Raw genomic sequence first — 23,826 nt, 5'->3', positions numbered from 1 at the left:
TAAATATTTGTAAAAAAAGTAAGTTAACTTTTTCTTCTTAGTTAGTTACCAATTTTGATTTTATTGAGGTCCGAATATTTACTCCAGGCATTGAGTAATTCTTCCAGTTTGTGAGTTGTTAGTGCCTGATGTTCGCCATTGTTTAGGGTTATGATAAGGTTCTGGACTTCTGTTATGAAAATTGTTTCAACGCTTTGTGATATCTCTTCCAAGTGTCGATTGAGATCAATCTGAAAGTCAAAACTTAGAAAATAATGGACATCCTACTAAAAAAACCTCATCTCACTCACCTGTTGAAAACTTCCAGTAACAGAATCATCGATGGTGTCGGAGTTACACACTTCATTGGATAAAGTACAAACCAAATCGATGAGTTTAGTTTTTCCTGAATCGGTTGGACCACACAATAGCACCGGCTTCTCCATGTAAACACATTCAATCAAATTCTTGAGATATTCTCTTTGGGATGCCAGCATAAGTGGTGTCTTTACTTTGCTCTTCAGTGGTCTCAGAGTAGCATTCCCACTTACTGCAGGTTCTCTTTCCAATACAATATCATTTAGATAGATTTTCGTGTCTGTCCAATAGAGAGAAACGTCTTCGGATAGGGTATTAAATTTCTCAGCATCACAATTGAAGACCGCACTGAATGCATTACGAATAAAAAGCTTATCTTGATCGGATCTCATTCTTTGATAGTAGATCAACTTCATACGTTCGTAGAGTACAGTGAGGAAGTTTTGGAATTCACTTACAAGTTCCTTTATGGAATCCTGACGTTGGAAGGGGGTCTTTTTGGGAATGAATCCAGTTTGGGGACTTATAAGCAAATCACACCATCTCAGAATATCACGCAAATTAATTTCGAATGGACCTCCCTTGTAGCCGAATTCCATGTCAGCAATTCCTTTGTCCAGCTTCTCCGAGAATTTAACTAATCGCAGGGACAAATCGAACTCAATTTTAGCTGGATGGGTTTTTTCGCTTATTTTAAAGCCGTCTTTTTGTTGGAGTAAATCAAAGACATTAAATGGCTCTGCCATTCCATCGATTTGTTCCAAAAATCCCTTAAAATGCGTGGCCAACTCCTCGAAGTGTTTAGCATATTTTCCATTTACTACAAACAGCAAATCTTCGGTGGAGAGCTTTCTCAGGTAGACTTTGTTGAATCGATTGAGAAACGATTGTGGGAGACCCTTACGACCTCCACCTTGACGCAGTGGATTCTGGCAGGCAAATATGCGAGTCATTCGACTGAGGACAAATGTTTTGTTCAACTCGGGTATGTAAACTTCTCCTCGATGATCAAGAATGGCGTTTAGACCCTCGAGAACACTTTGTGGAGCTAAATTCAACTCGTCAAGCAAGATCCATGTGTTTTCCGATTTCAAAGCCGCCAACAGTGGACCATCTCTCCACACAAACGATCCTATGGTGTTCTTCACTTCAGGATCATCAATATTCTCTTCTGCAGGCAAATCAGTTCCGAAAAGATCGGCCAGATCAGTGTGTTCACAAAGGTTTATTCTTACGACATTGTAACCGATGGCATGAGCCAGACTCTCCACAATAGATGTTTTGCCAACTCCAGGAGGTCCTTCCAACAAAACGGGCTTATTCAAACTCAACGCCGAGAGAAGTCGGAAGAGATTCTTCTTTGTTGTCGGTGCATCGAATAGAAAATGTTCGTCTGCGTTTATCTTTCTTTCAGGATTTGTGGGAATGAAGAAGGGTTTGATCCCGAAGGACTCTTCTGTAGTTTCAATCACACTTCCACGCTTTGACATAATTTCCTCCTCTTTAAACTCAATGCCGACGGTAAGCTTTGCTTGTTCAATGGCATACCGAATGATGTTCGATTTAAGTTCTTCTATCTTTTCCAACGACTCATGTGGTAACATTTCTAGGGAATCCAAGAAAATCGTCTCCAAGCCAAACATAGCTGCCTCGGGGAAGTCAAGTTTGGAATTGACAATCAAATAGTTCGACCAGGCGAGGATGTCTCGAATGGAGAACTTAAACTTCTCAACTTTATCCCGAATACAGAACACAACATCGACCAGGAAAGAAGCAACCTTACGAACATATTCCATCTCCTTTCCTTCCATACTCTGTGCCATGCAATTCGCGGCAATATTCACCAGATCATCTCTTGAATCCGACGGAATGCACCAAATCTCAGTGAATCGATTCCTTAGAGCAGGCGACAACTCTTTCTTGCCGAAATCACCTCCAGGGTTCATAGTAGCGAAGAATTGGAATCCATCGGCTGCTTTGGTGACAAAGTCCTTGGACACGGAATCAACATCACTTACACCTCCTTTCTCAGCCAACAAGACCGTCCTCTCAGGTTCTAGAATGCAATTCAATCGTTCAAGAACCGAATCCTCTGCCAAAGAGATTTCATCAGCCATAAAATAGCTTCCCTCCACCATAGACATGATCAACGGGCCATCGGCCCACTCGAACAACTTCTGATTCTCGTCTCCCTCCGAATTTGTTCTACATGGCCTCAGACCACCCAAGAAATCAGCTCCCTCGGTGTGCATGTGACAATTGAGGATCCTCAATTGAACATCATGAATACTGGCAAGGATCTGGCACACTGTGGTCTTTCCACATCCAGTTGGTCCGACCAACAGTACGGGTTCATTGAATTGTATCGCTTTGGCCGCCAAAACCGCCATTCGTGTCATGTTTCTTGTCCAGACAATGTCATTTCTTTGGGTGTAGCTTTTGATTGAGTCTATGATGGCCCTTGTTACAGGCGAAGCTTCCGCGCCGAACAGCAAATCCAGGTTAATCTTCTTTCTAAAGTTTCGATAAAGGGTTTCTTCTATGATTTCAATCTCGATATCAGTTCTCACTTTCGCCGACAAAACCAGGTAACCCTCTTCTATTAAATGTTGGTTCCAATCGTACTTCTGGTCCTCGAGGAGCTCCTTATCGGCGTAGGTGTAGCGGTTTCCCCATCGGAAAAGATCACGCAATGTGAAGACATTCTTGGTTGTAGTCTTGCGATTCTTTTGCAAATCCCACATGCATTGAACCATTTTCTTGGAGTACGATTGTGGAATGAGACAACGTTTCTCCAGGATAACTTCCAATTCATTTCGGGGAATCTCGGAAAAGTGAAGCTCAATAAAACGATTCTTAAAAGCTCTCGAAAGAGTTTTTCGACCTCCGTATAAGCCGGGTGGATTTTGTGTGGCAAACAGCATGAAATTAGGATGAGCTTTGACGACGGTTTGGGTTTCAGGAATGAACAACTCTCTATTGTCATCGAGGACACGATTAAGGGCTTCCAAAATGTCTGTCGAGGCCAAATTCAACTCATCGAGGATTATCCAGAAGCCGTTGCGCATAGCCTGCACAAGGACGCCCTCTTTAAAGGATAACTTGCCGGTCACGTCGGATGTGTAAGTTCCTATGTACTCCTGTAGATCAGTGTGCTCATGGTTATTGATTCTCAAACAATGGTTTCCACTTTTCTTGGCGACATACTCAATTAAACTTGTCTTTCCAGCACTTGTCGGACCCTGGAGCAGGATTGGTAACTTCCCGATCGATATAATTCTCGATAGATCCTTCAGATTTTCCCCCACACTTTTGGTGAGAATGTAGTTGGCGCATTCTTGAATCTCATTTGGTCCCTTTTGTATCCAGTAGCCTTCAAAATTCAAGTAGTCTTCTCCTGGACGTGGGATGCCCTGTGATAGAATCGCCTTAACGTTGCTCAGCAATGAACCCTTGATCAGTTCCAAAACGATATTGTGGGAGGCAGGATCTAGTTGCGTCAAGAAACTCATACAGAAACTCTCGTAGAGATTTCTCTCAATGGATCCGCAGAGATTCTTTGCACAAATCCTAAGAGAACGACAAAGTGTACGTAGAGAAAACACCGGACGATTACCCAGACCATCGTTGAGTTCCATTTTTGACAAGATCCGGAGTTTTTTGTACAACTTCACGATGTTCGTTACTCGCTTCTTTTCAATTCCAGTGTTGCTCAGGTAATCGCTGACTAGCAGAGTCAAATCACCATCTGTGGTCAGTTCATCGACGAAGAACTCGGTAAAACGATTTCGAATACCCACGGGAAGGTCCTTTTTACCGATATCCGTGCTGGGATTCATGCAGGCGAAGATCCTGAAGTCAGGATGTCGTTTCACTGGGGTGAAATCACCCTTTTCAAGCAACACAACCGACCCGTCGGGCTCGAGAATCGTCGAGAGACATTCCAGAGTTTCGGCAGAGGCCAAATTGATTTCGTCCAACAGAACCCAGTCTCCATTTTTAATGCAATTCACCAACGATCCAGGAATGAAGGCAAACGAAATATTAATAGACTTCGATAGCTGGGAATCTAACTTGACCAGCTTAACTTGCAATTGTTTCCACTTAGGCAGATCTTCCTGGAATTTGAATTCACCTTTTTCGTAACGACCGAACACGGACTGCACCACGGTGATCATAAGTTTGATGAGGACTTTAAAATTGCCTTGATTGTAGCAAATACTGAATTTATTAAGGAACGTCTCATTTTTGCTGCCATCGAAAGTCTTGCGGAAGAGGTTCTCGAATTCGGTTCTCAAAGGTGCTACGACGTAATTCAGATCGACCGGCTTGAAGCCTCCCACTAGATCAGACACATCTGATTGGTTGTTCATGTTAACCACAACCAACTTGTGGTGGGTTTTTTCAGCTAAATACTGCACCGATGAGGTCTTTCCCACTCCGGTTTCACCTACCAGAAGAACAGGCTCGTCTTGGCCAACACACACTGCTATCCGTTCCAACAAACATGAAGCCATTCGGGTAAATGAGAATGTGGCACTTTTAGTTGTCTTCTGGGGCATGATTGTTTTCTTTAGGTTCTTCGCAAGTTTCTGCTTCTTAACTGGTCTTAGCAAGTCATCATCGTCATCGTTGCGAGGCTTTAAAAGCCCACATAATTTCGATACAAGCTCAGCTCGGCCAACTTTGATTCTCTTGCTATCCACCTCGACATCGGGCTTATATTCATCAGAAAAGAATTCACATCTCGATTGAATGATACCAAGCTTAGCTCCAATACTCGTGACAAGGCGAGTTTTGTCCCTGCCCTCAGGCAAATATGAACAAAACACATCGACGGCATTTTGAAACACAAAATAGGCACACTCTGTACTTGTGACTGAGAACATTGGATTCGAACGAGCACACAACTTAATGAGATCTCTCGTGGACACAAGTCTTCCAGAATTTGTTATGCTGCTGACAGAGACCGCTTCAAATGGTAAAGCGACATATTTCTCGGTTTTATCAGCTTTTTCACCAGTTTCCTGGGTGCGTAAGTTATCAGCAACGGTGTGATCTCCACTTGAAAATGTCAAGAACACATCGACTATACGATTGGCAACTGTACTTAGTTTAGGATAATTTGTGCTGACCACACGACAAAGTTCATTGCGAGACAATGGCAGAACATTGATAGTGTAAAGATATTTCTCCAGCAGAGAATAGAGACACTTTTGGGAAGCATTGGCTCCTTTGTTGGTTCTTAAATTAAAAACAAAATGCAAGGTTTAAGAAATTAATCAGAGAATTCTCTTATAATTGGACTGATTTGAATGAACGGAATTGAATACTTATGAGAGTGAATTCTCCGTACTTACCTAATTGTCACAAAAAGTTGGAAACCTGGTTCGATTTTGACACAATCTCTGAAGCCAGGAACACTTAGGAAATTGTTCTCCAACAAATTATTTAGGATTGTAAATGTATCCTGTGTAGCTGAGTCTAAATCTTCAAGAAGCAACCAATAACCGTTCATTACAGCCTGAGGAAGAAAAATGGAAATTACATTTTAGGCCCTTCTTGAAAATTAAAAGCTCAACCCTTATACCTGTGTTAAAACACCTGGAAGCCAAATAAATTCTCCTGGAACATCGGTACAGCGATATTGACCCAACAACATCTTACTATCAGTCTGATCTCCCAGCTGAATTCGCAGAAATCCATTCCTTTTGTCGAGTGCTTCATCAGTGACTTTCAAAACATTATCATCCTTTTCAATGTCACTCTTGCGTTTATTCCTACTGAGTTGATCCTTTTTTGTGTTGTTATTTTTAGTTTTGACCTTCAACGATTGCTTATTTTCATTTTTATTTTTTAAATTCTCAACTTCCAGCTGCTTGGGACAAACTCTTCCAGTCTTTCTAGCTAGATATTCAACTAGAGTTGTTTTACCGCATCCAACTGGTCCGGACAGACAAACCGCTTTGCCTGATGACACTCCCAGGGCAATACTTCTCAAATTGACTTTTGTCGAATCGACTCTTACAATCGTATCATAGTTGCCGTCCGTTTCTTCGTAGAATTTTTTGTTTTCATTGTTGAAAATGGGAATTAGAACACCCTCAACATTGGTAACGACCTCACTCGCAAAAGGCACAGTTAATAGGGAATCTGATTGTGTTGGATTCTCACAGTTGGGAAGATTGCTGGGTCTAAAAGGAATACAATGCTGTTCCTTGTCGAACAACAAAATCACATCCTCACTGATTGATTTATTCAATTCCTTCAATTGATGAGGGGTCATATGTGTGATGATGGCTATGACATGGTTGCAATAAAGTTTTTGGAGATCACATCCTTGATTTAGGTAGTGAGACACAAACTGAGACCAGTTCCAGAGATCTTTAAAGAAAACCGGATCACATGAAAGAAGTTGGAAGCAGCATTTTGCGATTTCCAAGTCGCCAACATGGGTTGCCTTTGTGAGTTTGGCTTTCTTTTTAATCGAATTTTCGTCATTTGAACGGGTGAATGGGGCTGGTTTGTTGGTAAAGTACTTTGTTGCATATCTAGAAGAAAAACGAGTAAATATATTTAAGAATTAATTAATAGTTCGTAGTCCCAGTTTATATTTTCGAAAAAGAGGTTTTATTTTAAATGGCACGGTAGATTTATCTGTTTACTAGTAAAAATTACGCCATTAGTAAAAATGAAGCAGTCACTGCGTGAAGATTAATGTGTAGGACACTAATGCTAGAAGTCTTGGGTTCGATCGCTGCCTTTTTCACCTAAAGTTTTTTTTTTTCACGGGTACTGTCTCTTGCTAGGAATTGAAAAATCCTTCAAGAGAAATTTTTGGATTCAGCATAAAAACTGTAGCTTTCTTACATCCCTGACATTACTCGAACACAGGAATATGGTTGAGAGTTATAAGTCACTAGGCCTTGGTTTTCTAAGAGCAGTTCTGCCATCTAATTAAATCTTTGGCAATAAGGCAAGCAGAATCCTTAAGTAAGGCTAAAGCAATAGGGACGCAATAAAGGAAATGAAATTAAAGAACTATAAGATTACGAAGTACAAATCTTTATCTTTCTACAAATGTTTCACTGAATTAATTTACCTCTTATTAATTTACTATCACTTTCTTAATTTATTTATTTTGTTGTAAATAGTTTTGTTACTTATTAAATATTATTAAAATAGTTTTTTATTGTATGTGGCACGGTCTTCTGATGAAGAATTCTGCTCCCTTCTATAAATTTCTGAAAATCGTTGTTGCAGTATTCCGGTCCATTATCCGTTCCAAGTGTCTTGCGTTTTTCTTCAGACTGTGTTTCAGCAGAATGGCTTGGAGAGCTTCACTCTTTCTTTCTTGAAAAGTCTTCGATGAAGATTATAAAGTATTTTGCCTTTCCCAAAGATTCTATACGCATCTATTCACAGATGTCTGAATGGACAAGTTGTAGTCGCTGTGACATCTTTCCATTGGCGGATTTTTTTGTAGATTCCACAGATTTTTATTGCTCGTCTTAAAAAAAATACATTGTTTACAAAAATCAAAAAAAGCATGGAATTCTGCCGTCTGCCTAGTTGACAAAACATAAATTGGAAACTTATTTTTTATGAAATATGTATGTGTAGATTACATAAGGAGCATAATATTGGTAAGTCCCCCCTATGTGGAATGAAGTTAAGAGGTACGAGTTCACCACGCAGCTTTATCGAAATCATCATCGAAATCTCTGTATTCATCCCGGAAATAGTTCTACGCCTCCAAATTCTGATTGAGTTGACTGTTAATTGCTATGTGCAGAGACCCAGTTGCTTCATTAAGGCATTTTTCCCATAACATATCATTCACTTTTGCAATTAGGTGGTACAGTGATTCTTTGCACTGATTGAAATCAAAGTTATCTATGTTAAGGTCCATGTCACTCTCCCTAGCAAGTTTCATCCATTCTGTATACCATCCCGACCTCTCTCGAATAGTTTGAAGTGCCACTATCTTCGGTAACCGGTAATTATTCATATTGATGATTTTGAGTCATAATCAATCTATTTGAAGTGTTCGTACAAAGTGTGAATGCAGTCCCGTTTCCAACATAATTATATAGTTCGGCGTATTTTGTGGCAGCCGGAAGATCCTGTTATTGTAGTAGCTTAACAATATGTCCACGTGTTCATATTGCTTCGCTTCCCACTCTTGAGCTGCATAGAAAAAGATTGATTCTGCTACTGCTTTAAAAACAGTGTACTTACTGCTGTGTGCGACATTGTTGTTCGAGAAACACCTACTCCAAAACGTGCTGATGGCGGCTTTTGCACTTGTAAGCTTTTCTCTCAGATGCGTTTCCTTATTTAAATTTTGTTTTAAAATCACTCCAAATTATTTGAACTCTTTAACAATCTCTTTATTTTCACCATTGTAGTTCCTTTTTTCATTAAGGCATTGTCTCTCCTCCGATCTTGAAAATCATGATCTTGGACTTTTCCATGTTTACTATTAGGTTCCATATTTTACAGTACTCAAAATTCCGGTTTATCATAAGCTGTAGTGATTCTGGAGATGATGCAAGAACCACAATATAATCCGCAAACAAGAGTGCTTTAATGAATTCTCACGCGTGTTCAATACCAGCAGGTAAGAAATCGACTAAGTCTTCTATAAATAGAGTGAATAAGCTTGAACTCATCGTGCAACCTTGTCTAACGCCTGATTTAGTTCTAACCCAATCCGACCTTTCTGTACAATTCCAAACTGCTGCATTAGTATCCATATACAGGCTGTGCAGGACTCTTCCAATTTTAACGACATTCCCATACCGAAGAGCTTATTGAAAAGAGCTTGCCTATTCATCGTGTCAAATGCAGACTTAAAATCCACGAAAAACGCGTATAACTTCTTCCTTCTTCTTGTAAATGAATCCGCAATGTTATTCAAAACAAAGATGTGATCGATTGTTGAGTAACCGGATCTAAAGCCTGCCTGAGATTCTTTCAATAGCTTATTTTCTTCAATCCATTTATTGAGCCGTGTTTGCAAAACAGCTGTAAATATTTTATAATACGAATTTAAAAAGGATATTCCTCGATAATTCGACATCTCAGACCAGCTCCTTTTTTGTGAATCGGAAAAATGATTGATTCCCTAAATTCTTGAGGAATCATACCTGTTTCCAACATCTCATTGTAAACTGCAGAAGCTTACTTATTAACTCAACAGATTCATACTTTAAACATTCCGCTGGTATCCCATAATTTGAAAGGGTATTTGAGTTTGCCAAGTTTGAATATAGGTCATACATCTTGTTCCGATGTCATCGGGCAGCTCACGAACCATCTTTTGTGCGAATGAATGAGATTAAAATGAAGTGTCCTAGGCTCTTGTGCAATTTGGTTGTAGCTTTGCTCATCTTAACATTTTCATCAGCTGCTATAAAGTACAAACCATTTAGTTTTTCAGCTTTCATGATCAAGTCAACATCTTTGTCCGATTTTGGAACAAGTAAAGTATTGTATAAAAAAATTTGTTCCTTTGAATTTTAAATACTAATGGAAGATTTAGCAGTTCCTGACTACTTGTTTATTTAACATGGTAAGCTCGTTCAGTTTTATTAAAAGGCACAACACACGTTTCATCAGAACAAATGTGTGAGGTTGCTTTGATCCGCTGTCTATAAACCATGATCGCTGACTTGAGCTCTCATTTGTTACGTTTGCAGATTGGTTCGTACATTTCCGTGTAATCAAACCATTTTGATATTCAAGGCAACTCGCAGTTAACCTTGTTTAATCAGCTTTAGCCCATCAATGTGACCCCTTTTACCACATTATTACGCTCAACACGATGTTTTTCCAAATTTCTGTCTTTCAGTCTAAAACTCCAAGTTGTTACTTCAGGACAGTGGCTTTGAGCATCAAAAGCAGATCATATGTCCTTGTAGTCATCTGATAATCCATCAAAAAGCATCATAACTAGAAGATCATCGTCCAATTAAACTCTCAATTCTTCAGTCTTTTGGTTATAGATTCATTGTTCTGCAGCCATTTGCAGGTTTTTCAATACTCCTCGGTCTTTTAACGTAATCCTTTCCTATCATACTTTCCTGGAAAGAAAATCCAAATTCTCAAGTTCGCAGCTAAAACAACATTACTTGGTTGTTATTAGAAGCTCTGCGCTCTTAATTTCCAGTTCTTGTTATGTTACTTTCATAGTTTTGAAAAATACGTTTTAAAGTTAATGAGAGCTGATTTCCAATTCGAACTTTCTTTCTGATTTCTGCTTTATACCATTATATTTATATTTTCAAAAACTTAATAAATATGATAGAATTGTTTAGATGACGGATTCTTTTCAAGAATGTAAATTACTTTCAATTCCTTTTGCTTGTTTCTGTTGAAAACCGTTTCAAAACAAAAGGCTCGACGTTTCTTTAAGATGTCTTTAGAACGTGAAAAATCTTACAACTTTTAGAGATTTTTCAAACATTTTTGGAAATAATATTTATATTATATTTTACATATTTTAAACTCAATATTTAGAAAAATATTAAAGATATGTAAAAGCATCACGAATTTAATCAAAAAAGCTACTTCAGTTTAGTTTCGTTTTATTTCTAGCACAATTTTTTACATTATTTTAAATTTTTTTCTGCGTCGAGTGAATCAAATGGCCTGGCATTTTTTGTTAACTTTAATGTTCCACTTACTTAAGTAACTAAGAAGTTTATCAAGGAAAAACAGTAAGTAGTTAAGTGCGTCTTGAGGCGCTGTCGTCCGCGAACAAGGCAAATTTAGTATTTTGCAAGCTTAGAAAGATCGGATAAGAAAACGTTAAAGAGAAAGGGACCCAAAACATATCCTTGAGGAACGCCAAATGAAATATCAAATAAAGAAGATTTCGCAAGCCCAGTACTAATACAAGACAAGATAAGATATCGTGGAATATTCAACAAAATTAGCTTAAATGTGAGTCCATCGTGCCAAACAGTGTCAAAGGCTTTTTTTATGTCTAACAAAACTAGGCCCGTCGAAATTTTTAAAACAAGATTGTTTTTGACAAATTTTTTAACTCTAAGGCTTGGTGGGAGGTGGAGTGACCTGCTTTAAATCCGAAAAAAGCTACTTTATGAATTAAGAAAACCTCAAGCTTTGTATGTTTTTTTTTTTAATAAGGCTATGGAGCTGCGACCAGCCATTTAGCTGATATCTCTTTCAATGTAATTGGCATACCTTCTCCTTTGCAATGATATAAACATCCATTGAACTCCTTAAAAATACAGTTTTTATAATATCAAAAAGGAATACTTATTAGAAGAACCTGTATAAGACGTTTGATCATTCTCTTAGCTACACGAAATCCTTGTTGTAAAATAACTTAGACATTTTTAGGTCAACATACCTCAAAACATCTTTCGAAATCCGCATTAATTTTGATAAGGCAATGCATTTCCTCTGATACTCTTCGAAATTGCTGACATCGCTGACTTCACCATCGTTATTAATTCTCTCCGAAACAATCAGCAAAATACAGTCTGAGAAGCTTATTCCAATGTTCTCGGTGTATTTAGGATCCAGAAGTTTAGAGCCTAAGTAATTCAATAATTTCAAAACATCCGGAGCAGTTAAATCCTGGGAAAATAAAATAAAGAAAATTACAATTTATAACAGAATCCATTGAAAACACGTGCTGCAGACAGAAGAAGAACCATTCAATCATGTTCATTCATGAAATATCAACTTACTGGTAACCTCAAAAACTCTTTTAAAATCTTATCTTCCGATTTTAATAAATGCAATAATTCATTAATGGATTTTCTAACTTTATTCGAACTTATTTCCATTTTGAAATTTAACAAAACAAAAACTCAGGAAAAACTAATTAAGGTAGAAAAAATCACAGCCAACTTAAGGAAAAACGGTTGTAGCGAATTGCGACTTGTCGGTTGTCGTTTCTGGGAGAAATGAAAATGCGTAAAAATGTAAACACGTGTTTTTCTGTGACAATCTTTGACGTTTTCCCATTGTCTATTTCGTATTTTGCTAATCAGCTGTGCTTTGTTTACTGTTTTATGCAGTCGGTTTTGCTTTGCTTTCGTATTCGTGGATATCAACAAACGGTGAAAAACAAAAGACAGAAAATAGGTTTTTTTAAAGAGCAAGAGAGAACGAGTATTTGTTTTGATATTGATTTTGTTTTATATTTGTATTTGGTCAGAGTGGTACCAAGAACCTTAAAATTTAATTACACTGTTAGAAAAGCTTATGTTAAATTTATTTTTATTTTAACATCTTAAATTTCTGAAATGCAAAAAAGTTTTTTAATTTGGAGACATATTTGGTGGAAAATGCTAAAGCCTAGTACATACTTGTGAACCATCTCGTGAACCCATACAAATTTCAGTTTTTGGTTCACCCGTGAACTTGCTCGTGAAGCTGAGTGGAGAACAAAGTGGAGAGTTTTCGTTCACGGGCAATTCACGTGCAAAATTTACGGGAACTGTTGGTGAAGCTTTGACATTTGGTTTCCGCGTGTACTCACAAGTGTGTACCAGTGAGCAATGTCAAAAGTTCACTTTCTCCACTGGCGAACGTTCACTTCACGAGGAAGTATGTACTAGGCTTAAGAGATTTGAAAGTAGAAATTACTGAATGTGTATTTAATTAAAAGAGGATGGCTTAACATAAACAATGGAGAAACCAAAGGGCCCCACCACTACCGTTGCAGCACCATAACCAATTCGTGGCTTTGTTGGCTGCTACGTCGGAAATTCCATTGAATCGTTTGAGGAGCATTGACATTGACTTTATCTATGACGTAAACCTAAAGAAAACATGATAGCCAACTATTATCACCTCTTGGAAAATTTACTAGGTCACGATTATTTAATTTTATTTATAATCGTGCGTTTTTAGTGAAACCGTATGCTTACTTTTAACATGTTAAATGTCAAAAGATGACAGACTTGAAAGTGACAGATGTTTTAATAGTGATCTATTTAAAATGAGGATTTATTGAACAGGTAACATTTAGAGGCAATTTATTGCTTACCGTCGTGGTCTTGACAGGTTATATAATACTTCCACCCGCTAACGATGAATTGGCTCAACTTTCCATTACCACAGCACGAATTTCGACTCGAGGTTTTTTTTTTGATAGATATGTGCAAAAAAGTTATAATTATAGCAATTTTAGAGCGAGGAAACATTTATTTCTATTTTAAATTAATTTTAAAAGTTCATTTTGTTTTATTTGATTTTGACATTTCTTCCTTGTTTTTTGTTCAGTCTTGCCAAACTTAATTTTGTATGCGGATTTCTTTTATTTTAGTGCTGATATGGAAAAATTACTTTGCATATACCCAAACTCGCACCCACCCCGTATTCTATAGTAATCTCAAGCAGGGGTTTGCAGGGGGCAGCATGCCCCCCTTACATACCTAGCTGTTAGTGCGCAAAAAAATGACTTAAAGGTGTTTCCTCGCCTTAATATTTTAAACATGTTCTATTGAGGCCCCTACTGTAAAAAAGCAAATCAGAAGGAAATTCGTGATGCGGTAATGGAAAGACGCCCTGATCTATTTCTTAAATCAAATTTTGAAGTACACACTCGTTCGATTAAATTCAAATCTCCAAGATTGAATTTGATCTGTTAATACAAAACTGTGCAAACACAAATTTGCGATTCCAGAGAAGAGGTAAAATGACAATTTTTGACAAATAACAATTGAATACTTTTTTAAACTTATTCACAATTATTTTAAGGCCTAATGCAAAGTTTTCCAAATTAGAAAACATCATAATTTTCTGATTCTTGAATTAGTAACTTCAGAATATTATTCAAAAATATTTGGCATCACTAAAAACTTGAACTCCATTTGTCATTTAACTGTCAGTAGTGTCAGTTTTCAGTGTGACATAAAAAGTGGCGTCTTGATTTTATACAGAGAAGAAATATTTGTATTCTTATTTATTTATGAATTAAAAACTGCAAAATACAATTTAAACAAAATAAAATTGGTTAAAAGCATTTGAATAACAATGTCTACCGATGTTCGTGATATTCTGGACATGGAGCGTGCGAATACGCCCGAGGTGACTCGGGATTCATTCCTCGCTACCAAAAAGAGGAACTTTGAAAAGTAAAAACAAATTAACAACATATTTTAACAAAAATTAAACAAATTACTAAAATTACCAACCTTTGCAGAGTTAAAACAAGTAAACGTCCTGAAGGGATGCACCGAGAAGTGTTTGCTTTGTTGTACAATGATAACAAAGATGCACCACCTTTGTTGCCCACGGATACTGGTAAAAATAATTGTTTTTTAATTGATTTTTCAAGATCCTAAAAAAATAACTATTTTCCATAGCTCTTGGAATAGGTTCTGGTTATAAACAAGCTAAAGCTCGATTGGGCATGCGACAAGTTCGCAAATGGGAATGGGCACCGTTTAGCAACCCGGCCAGAACCGACGGAGCAGTTTTCCACCACTGGAAGCGCCAATCTGATGATGCTCGAGAGTATCCCTTCGCAAAGTTTAACAAACAACTTCAAATACCAGTTTATACAGTCAGCGAGTATAACACCCATTTGCGGTCACAGCCAAATAAGTGGACAAAAGCTCAAACTGATCACTTGTTTGAGTTGGCTAAGAGATTTGATCTGCGTTTTATCATCATGGCTGATCGTTGGGATCATGTGAGTTTTGGAATGAAGACAGTTGAGGATCTAAAAGAGCGATACTATGAAGTTGTTGGATTGCTTACTAAGGTACAGTTGATTATTGGTTCAGAGAGAAAATTCTAAATTTCCAATTTGATTCTTAGGCCAAGGGAACAAATAGCGACAAGAAAGCGTATGTTTTTGATGCCGAGCACGAGCGCAAGAGGAAAGAACAACTTAAAAAATTATTTGAACGAACTACCAAGCAGGTTGAAGAAGAACAAATGCTTTTGAATGAACTTAAGAAAATCGAAGCTAGAAAGAAGGAACGAGAGCGCAAGACACAAGATCTTCAAAAGCTTATTTCACAAGCTGATCAGGTTTGGATCTCTTAAAGAAACAAAAACATGCATCTTGTTTGAAAATTTATTTTTTTACTTGATTTGTGTAGCAAAGTGAAACAGCATTGGCAGACAAAGCGACCAAAAAACACGAGAAAAAACTCTACAAGAAAAAAATTCATCATCAACCCAGGCCGTCGAAGGTGGATTCAGTTGTTAATGTATGGCTTGAAATAGCTTTTGTATACAATTTTGAACTAAGTCTGTTTCTCCTATTTTAGGCAATTGAAATTGGTGGAAGTGGAATTAAATTTGCCGATCTGCGCGGTTCTGGAGTTTCACTTCGTTCACAGAAGATGAAACTTCCAGCTAACATTGGACAAAGAAAAGTAAAAGCTTTAGAAACTGCTATTCAAGAGTTTAAAGTTGGTAAGATTTCTAATTGCATTTAAGTAATAAACAGTGTTTAAATGTTTTTTTTTTTTAACTTTTTCTTGAAGATCCTTCACCTCCACCAACTGAAGATATTTGTAATAGTTTTAATGAGCTACGATCTGATATGGTGCTCTTGTGTGAGCTGAGAACTGCTTTGGCAACTTGTGTCTATGAACTGGAGAGTTTAAAACATCAATATGAAGCAGCTTGTCCTGGAAAGGTATTTTATATTTCTGTTGTCTTCGTTTTTGTCCTAAACCTTATTATTTTGTTTAGACATTGAACATTCCTGCGGTTTTGATCCCACCGGATAATTCATCGCAAGGAGAAAACTCAACCGATGGTATAAGTTTAAGTGGAGCATAAGGTTTTAAATTTAATAAAATTATTATAATTAAAAACGAAAGAATAATAATAAAAATAATTACTGTAACAATAAACAACAGTTGTCTTTGGTGTGTACCTTTTATGAGCGAACTACATATACATATATTAGACCTTGATTACAATAGTGGGCTTAATGCAATTGTATAAAAATTGAGTTTACTGGAAATCGAATCTGTATCTATTAACTAACACTTCGGCATTACAATTTTTGAAACAGGATGCGAAAATGGAACAGGGGTGGAAGTTATATTTATTAAAATTAATTTAGAGTTATATTATATTAATGTTACAGGAACACATATTATAGCGAGAAGTTTTCATGAAGGAGTTGAATGTTCGTTCTAAAATAAGTGTTACCAACTTTCTACGACTCACTTTTATTTTTAGCAAAACAAATTGCTCCAACGCAATTAAGTGGAAACTTGTCTGAAATAGGGAGTCCCAGCCAAGAAGATGATACGGATCCGCAACCGGTTACAGGTATTTTAAAACCTCAGCCAGCGGTATCACAACCTGCGTCTCTGCCGTTGTCTCAGCCGGGAACCTCAACAGAATCCCAACCTGAGGTACACAAGTCACAACAACATAAAAAAACCCTATGAAAAATCGGTGCCTATAACTCAAAATCAACGTTTTACTTCTCAAAGATCTGGAAGGTTTATGAAAAGAAACAATTGAAAAAAGACAACTTCAGTTATATGAAAGTAGGTCAGATGATAAATCCTCAGAAGACCCAGATCGAAATTTTTTGTTAAGTTTACTTCCATATCTAAAAGAAGTGCCACGTAACAGAAAGATCTCTGTTCAAAGAAAATTATTGGACGTGTTCCTACAAGAAGAAAATCCTCAACCGCAATACTCTCCTGTGAACAGCTTTTCTCCGGAGGAATTTAGTCGATACAGCTCTGTAGAATTGATACCAAATATTTCATATCCCACATATCTTGTAAATATTGAATACAACTTGCCACTAACTGCAAATAAAATGACTCATTCACAAACATCAACATTTGCCCAGGAGTTTGAATTATACGCCGAGGAGGATGAAGAATGTGCTCTAGACGGTAAACAAAGTGCCCAAGAGAATCAATAATTTTGACTCTCAGCTTCAGTAAGTGTCATTTTGTAATAATTTTTCGTTCAATATAATAAAATAACCCGTTTCATCAGTAAGTTTTTTTAATTTAATTTTCTCATCTTAGCGAATGTTATTTTCATTACAAAAGAACTGTTTCAAAGCTTCACAAATATTATAAGCTTCAGTTGCACTTCTATTATGCCCTCTAGAAGCGAAATTAGTTCTTTGATCAAAATTTTTATTTTGAGCTGTGGAATAATTATTGTGCGCTGGTGGTCCTTCTTTGTCTATAACAATGTTATGTAGTAAACATATAGATTTTATAATAGTTTCTGCATTTTCTGTAGTAGTTTCGATACATTTGGTCAAAATTCTCCACTTTTGTGTTATTATACCAAAAGTGCATTCAATTACTACTCGCGCATTTGACAAACGTTCATTGTAAAGCGTTTCTTCTTTTCCAAGGTTACGTCTTGGATATGGCCTCATAATGTACCTTTTAAGAGTATATGCTTCATCAGCTAGTAGAACAAAAGGTAAGATAGTGTTTGTATTTGGTAAATATTTTGAAATATTAAAATGCCCATTTTCGAAGTGAAGAAAAAAATTTGAAGAAGCAAATGTCCCACCATCGCTTTGCTGTCCATAAGCACCTACCTCGATAAATAAAAATTTATAATCTGGACTTGCAACCGCTTGCAAGACAATGGAAACAAATTTTTTGTAGTTGAAGTACATGCTACCTGAATTAGAAGGACATTTCATTCGCACATGTTTACCATCCAAGCTACCAATACAGTTAGGAAATCCCCACTTTGACCAATACAATTCAGCATTTTGATGAAGCATTTCGTCGGTTGGCATTGGCATATGATGTGGTACAAGACTATAAAATATTGCTTTGCAAGTTTCTCTGACAATTCTTCCAACCGCACTGTCTGAAACTCTGAACGAAAATGCTAAAGATCGAAAAGATTCCCCAGTTGCAAGGTACCTGAAAGATTTAAGTAGCATGTTAATTCATCTTGTATTTAAGACAGCACTTCATCTTACCGCAATGTTATTGCGAGTCTTTCCATGGGTGGTATACATTCCCGATAGTTTGTGTTCTGCTTTGTTATCAATGCTTAAACTGAGTTTTAAATATATTGAAATGTACTAAAAGACATTCTAAAATACTCGAAAAATTGTATGGGTTGTAATTTCAAATCTTAAAAAAGATGGTGGTATTCACCCAGTTGTTTTCTTTACATAAATATTTCATTAATCCATACACAGCGACGACGTCTTCTACGTTGACGCATTAAATGACGGTATGAATTTTCTAAAATATACATTTCTTCCAAATCTTCCATTGAAAAAATTATTATTTTTACATCCAAGATTGACAAATTCAGACTCGAAACCGGTATCGTCCGCGGTTGGAAGCAGTGTATGCAGTCGAACGCCCGATATGCTCGTCCGAATTGTTCCGATCCGATATCGGCCGATAAATCGGTTTTAGTGTACGCGAGCCCTTAGTCTATTAGATTCAACTCAAGGCTATTTTTTTTTTTAATGGAGAAAATACTCGTACTCAAGTTTTTTGTTTTTAAAGCATAGTGATGATCGATCCTCCGACGATGTAAAAAAATAATATTTAAATCATACCAAGGCATAAAAGGGGTAGAAAGTTAAAAAAAAAACAAAAGAAGTCAAGAAGCGTGTGATGATGTCAGGAATTTTATAAATGGTTTTCAGAAATACGAATCACATTATAACCTACACAAAAGTCCTAATAGCATGTTCTTAGTAATTCATAATTTTCATATTTAAAAAAATTAAAAAAGAAACCAAACGATAAGCAACTCAGATTTGTTTTTTGGAGAAAACAAAAATTACATACAAAAGTAAGAATGCTTCGACTGCGCAAGAATAATCGAGACAACTCTAATGTCTTGGAACTCCCTAGTCATACTCGTATGTAAGTCGACAAAATATTTTGTGCTGGAAGTTCTTTTAATTCTGATTGATTCCCTAAGTTTAAGATCATATTTTCGACTGAATAAGGAAGCGTTTGTTATCGTATTAAACAATTTGGAACGCCAATTTAAAAATGCAAGCACCCCTTCAATTCCTGCTATACTAAAATATTGAAAACATACGAGTAGATATCAATCTCCTAACAACGCAACCTCCCATGTTCAGCAAAGAAAATATTGAAAGGACCATAGACTATTTGAAAAAGGACAAATGCACTGGAAATGATGGAATCTTTGCAGAAATGATAATATACGGGAGAGAATCGCTTTCCGAAATCTTAACATTTATGTTTAACGAAATCATAAGAACTCAGCAAATCCCTAAGCAATGGAGAGAAACAACAATTACACTTATACATACATTAAAAATGAAAAAAAGACGATTTGAACAACTATAGACCTAAAAGTAACATTTCGAAAATTTATAAGCTGTTTTCAAAAACATCAAACAAGATTTTAACAATAAACAACCTAGGGAACAAACTGGATTCAGAGAAGGTTTCTCAACGACAGACCACCTCCAGACGATGAATCACTAACAGAAAAGTGCAATGAATTTCAACAACCAATATACTTTTTATACATAGACTTCAGTAAAACATTTCACAGCGTTGAACACGAAACAATATGGACATCTCTAGAAAATCAAAATATGGACCCAAACGTTACAAGGACTATCAAAAATATATACAAAAATAATGTAGCACAAATAAAAACAGAGAACATAGGACGTAAATTTAAAATAACAAGAGGCGTCAGACAAGGAGACCCGCTTAAACTACCACTATTTAGTGCAGTCATACAGGATATTTTTAAAAGATGAACTGGAAGACAAAATATGGTATAAGGATATGTGGACAACTTCTAAACAACCTAAGATTTTCGGACGAAATAGTAGGATCTGTCAATCCAAAATGGAAAGAAAAATCCTCAGAATAAGACCCAGCGAAAGGATAAGAAATGAAGACATCCGAAACATTACTCGAATAATTGACGTGATAGATTGAACCGAAAGACAAAAATAGAGTTGGGTAGGACATATTTCAAGACTACAGGATCAAAGATGAACAAAGTTGGCAACAAAATGGAGACCGGAAAGCAAGAGACAGAACAGGCCGACCGAACAAAAGATCGAGCGACGCGACGATCTTTGCCAAATAAATGAAAATTGGTACAATGAGGCGAAAAAGTGACCTATTGGCCGGAGGCTTACGTCAAAAACTAATGATAAAAATTGAAAAAATAAATAGCCAAAGTTTTAAATATCAATTATCTTACTTTTCCATTATCTAATTAATAAAATGACGTTCAAATTAACGAACATTCAGTAACGAAGATAGAGTGAGATCAATCTTCGAAAAATGTATGAAATTTAAGTCGAATCAACGGTTCTCAATTCGCCAACGGTAATACAAATTTCTCATACTCACAAGTTTATTCATTTGACTAGCCAATGGTAATAGGGATCTATAGCGTGAAGCTCCTCATTACCAAGTTTCAACGTTTATGTTCCAAAAAATATCTAATGAAGAATTTAATGTATCTATCTATGCACATATACATATGTATCAATGATTCTTGTTAAAAAATTTGACAACCTAGACATATATATACATGTTTGCAATACAATTTTAAAAAACTGCTTCTGTAGAGACTTAGCAAAATCATAGAAGAAAGAAGGTTAATCCCAAACCATCAGTTTGGCTTTAGAAATAAACATTCCACGGTAGACCAAGTTCATAGAATATCGGATGTAATAGAAAAAGCATTAGAAGAAAAACAAGTATGTTCAGCTATTTTCTTAGATGTTGGTCAAGCTTTTGACAATGTTAGGCATGAGGGACTTGAGTACAAACTGCAAAGGGATCTTCCCAGGCAGTACTTTGAAATATAAAAATCGTACATCTCAGACCGATTGTTTGGAGTAAGGTACGATAAAGAATACTCGGAATTGAAGAAAATAGAAGCCGGTGTACCACAAGGAAGTGTCCTAGATCCTACTCTGTATTTTCTATACACAAGAGATATTCCAGTTGGTTATCACACCATAATGGCTACTTTTGCAGATGATACCGCAATTTTGGTACCCGACAAATGTGTCTCTAAGGCAGCAGTAAAACTACAAAATGCTGTCGACACAGTGAGAGCTTGGACCGAAAAATGGCATATCAAACTCAATGAAACAAAATCTTCACATATAAACTTTACAAATAAAAAGATAAACAATATTCCAATAATCATTAACAATCAAGCTGTACCTTACGCCAATACGGCCAAATACCTTGGAATGACTTTGGATGAAAAGCTTCAGTGGAAAGAGCACATCAAAAAGAAAAGAGAAAAACTAAACTTGAGATATAGAAAAATGTATTGGTTGTTTGCGCTTGGTAACAACTCTGATTTATCAATTCAAAACAAAGGTCATACTAATTGTGAAATGGAGTCCGTCTTGAATATAAGAAACCATGTATGGAGATTAAGAAGAACTAAGCCTCATGAGCTTATGGTCTAAAAAAAAAACATGGGAAAGTATTAAAAGTTTAAACTTCCCCCAAAGTGATTGTACAAAATTAAGAAAGAAAAATCGGAAGTCGATCCTTCAAGATTGGTACTGATGAAGAGGTATTTTTAGTGGTTAAGAGTCCCACACTACTTGGTGTCGAATAATGCCAAGTGTCTTTTGAAGATTTCCTCCATACAATTTTTCAGTGATCATCATCATGAAACTAAAATCGATCATATCGCAACCGCTATTACGTACAGCACCTAGTTGGCTGCATGATTTGTTCTGTGATATAGAATCTTAAAAAACAATAGGTTCCTTAGGCAACCACGAAGGACTTTGTTTGAAGGAACATTGAAATTAATTAAGGCTAAATATCGCAACAATCAATATGATTTGCCAATACGTCACGAATGAACATAACGTCAGAGAAATTTCTTCGAATGGTGAGGGGCATGATTCGAAATAATTTACATCACTTTCCATAAGAAGGCATATCCATGTTCCAATAAAGCCTTTTATTAATTCTCTAGTGAACCTTTTTTTGGATTTTATCAATCCTAAAAGAGTGAACTCCATACAAAGGGCACCAAATAAAATAGTACTACAATACTCAAGGGTTGATCTAACACACGCGTAAAACAGCTTTTAGTTAAAAATTACATCAAGGTCCTTTTTAAGAGGTTACTGTTTAATTTATAAGAAAACTTAATTGATGAACGATTTCGAGAATAAGTTAAAATTTGAAATTTTGCAACATTAAGATGGAAGGGTTTAATCAAACACCAATTCGATAGTATATCAAGATCTTCTTGCAATAAAATTAGGGCTATACAGTACAAAAAATAATTAATTCTTTTTTCTTTCAGGTGGCATTCCTTTCTACAATGCGACCATGTTTTTGGATTAATAAAAAAAAATTTCTCAATAATTTACATCGCGATAATTGAATACAAGTTATTAAATCTGCCAGAAATCATTTCATGACATGAACATGACTAAGGATATAATTTTCTTCACATTAAAGCCGTAACAAACATTACAAATAAAAAAAAGTCGACAGAAGGGCTAAAAATAACTGGATCAAGATTCTTGAGCTCCAACATTTTTTAAAACCAAACACTTCACTACACTTTTCAAACATTAAAATATTCAATTAAAGACAATTGTCCACTTTTAAGGACCTACATTTGAAAACGGATAATATTAGCCTAAGTATCTTATACAGGGTCCGGCAAAAAAGCCTCCCGTATTTTTAGACATTTATATTAAAAGCTGTTCATAGAAAAAAAAATGGTATTCCGCGTATAGATAGATAAAGGTCTACGTGCCGTTTTTAGTAATCATAATGGCGTGGCACGGTGAGCATCGCGCATTTGTCGTAGAGGAATATATCCGTAATGGTGGTGCTGCGATTACTACTCAGCGAGCATTTCTCATTCGATTTCAACTTAGACGACATGATCCTGTTCCGGATGGAAAAACAATTCAAGTTTGGGTTATCAAACAACGGGTTCTGCGCTTAAGAGAAAATCGTCTAGCCGACTTTTAACCGCAACAACGCCGGATAATGTGGCACGTGTAAGTGTTTCTATCCAGAAATCTTCGAGGCGTTCAGCACTTAAACATAAAGTTGCTCTTGAATTGTCTGATAGGAGTGTACCCATTTATCGGGTACTGTAAATAAACAAAATTTACGCAACTGGGCAACAGAAAACCCTCAAGAAATTCATCAACGACCACTTCACAGACCTTATGTAAAGTTTGGTGTGCTGTTGCTGAATTTGGTGTGTTAGGTCCGTATTTTTTCGAAGAAAATGGGCAAAAAGTTACAGTTAATGCGGATCGCTACTGTCACATGATTAAGACCTTCCTCCAACCATACTTAAATCAGTTTACTAGGGACTACAAAGAAGTCTGGTTCCAACAAATGGAGCCACAGCACACACTTCACGGCGTTCAATAACAATTTTGAGAGAGATGTTTCCAGGGTGTCTTCTTTCTTTACGAGGAGACATTACGTGGCCAACAAAGACCCCTGATTTATCACCTTTCGATTTTTTTCTTTGGGGACATTTAAAGGCCCAAATCTACACTCATAGTCCAACAACTTTGAA

The 23,826-nt window shown here is 36.5% G+C and overlaps 2 protein-coding genes across 2 annotated transcripts in view; one reads left to right on the top strand and one right to left on the bottom strand.

The window, feature by feature from the left end:
- LOC129952081 (midasin) overlaps window positions 1-12,224 on the bottom strand; it is a 28,897-nt gene extending 16,673 nt beyond the window's left edge. Inside the window, exons 1-6 of the mRNA XM_056064509.1 lie at window positions 12,024-12,224; window positions 11,681-11,910; window positions 5,888-6,848; window positions 5,658-5,821; window positions 291-5,541; window positions 50-230 (exon numbers count right to left, since the gene is read on the bottom strand). Coding sequence (XP_055920484.1) covers window positions 50-230; window positions 291-5,541; window positions 5,658-5,821; window positions 5,888-6,848; window positions 11,681-11,910; window positions 12,024-12,122 — 6,886 coding nt within the window. The 5' untranslated portion in view covers window positions 12,123-12,224. The remainder of the gene's footprint in view (window positions 1-49; window positions 231-290; window positions 5,542-5,657; window positions 5,822-5,887; window positions 6,849-11,680; window positions 11,911-12,023) is intronic.
- Window positions 12,225-14,185: 1,961 nt separating this feature from the next.
- LOC129950049 (DNA methyltransferase 1-associated protein 1) lies at window positions 14,186-16,163 on the top strand. Its single transcript, XM_056061827.1, has 8 exons — window positions 14,186-14,420; window positions 14,489-14,589; window positions 14,652-15,052; window positions 15,109-15,324; window positions 15,396-15,506; window positions 15,567-15,714; window positions 15,786-15,940; window positions 15,997-16,163. The coding sequence occupies exons 1-8, from the start codon at window positions 14,320-14,322 to the stop codon at window positions 16,084-16,086; spliced, it is 1,323 nt and encodes a 440-aa protein (XP_055917802.1). The 5' UTR covers window positions 14,186-14,319; the 3' UTR covers window positions 16,087-16,163.
- Window positions 16,164-23,826: the final 7,663 nt, after the last annotated feature.

This window comes from Eupeodes corollae, chromosome 3 (genome assembly GCF_945859685.1).
Source record: "Eupeodes corollae chromosome 3, idEupCoro1.1, whole genome shotgun sequence".
Classification (NCBI taxonomy): Eukaryota; Metazoa; Arthropoda; class Insecta; order Diptera; family Syrphidae; genus Eupeodes; species Eupeodes corollae.
The sequence above is the reverse complement of the archived record's forward strand: the minus strand, read 5'-3'. Positions and strand labels throughout refer to the sequence as shown.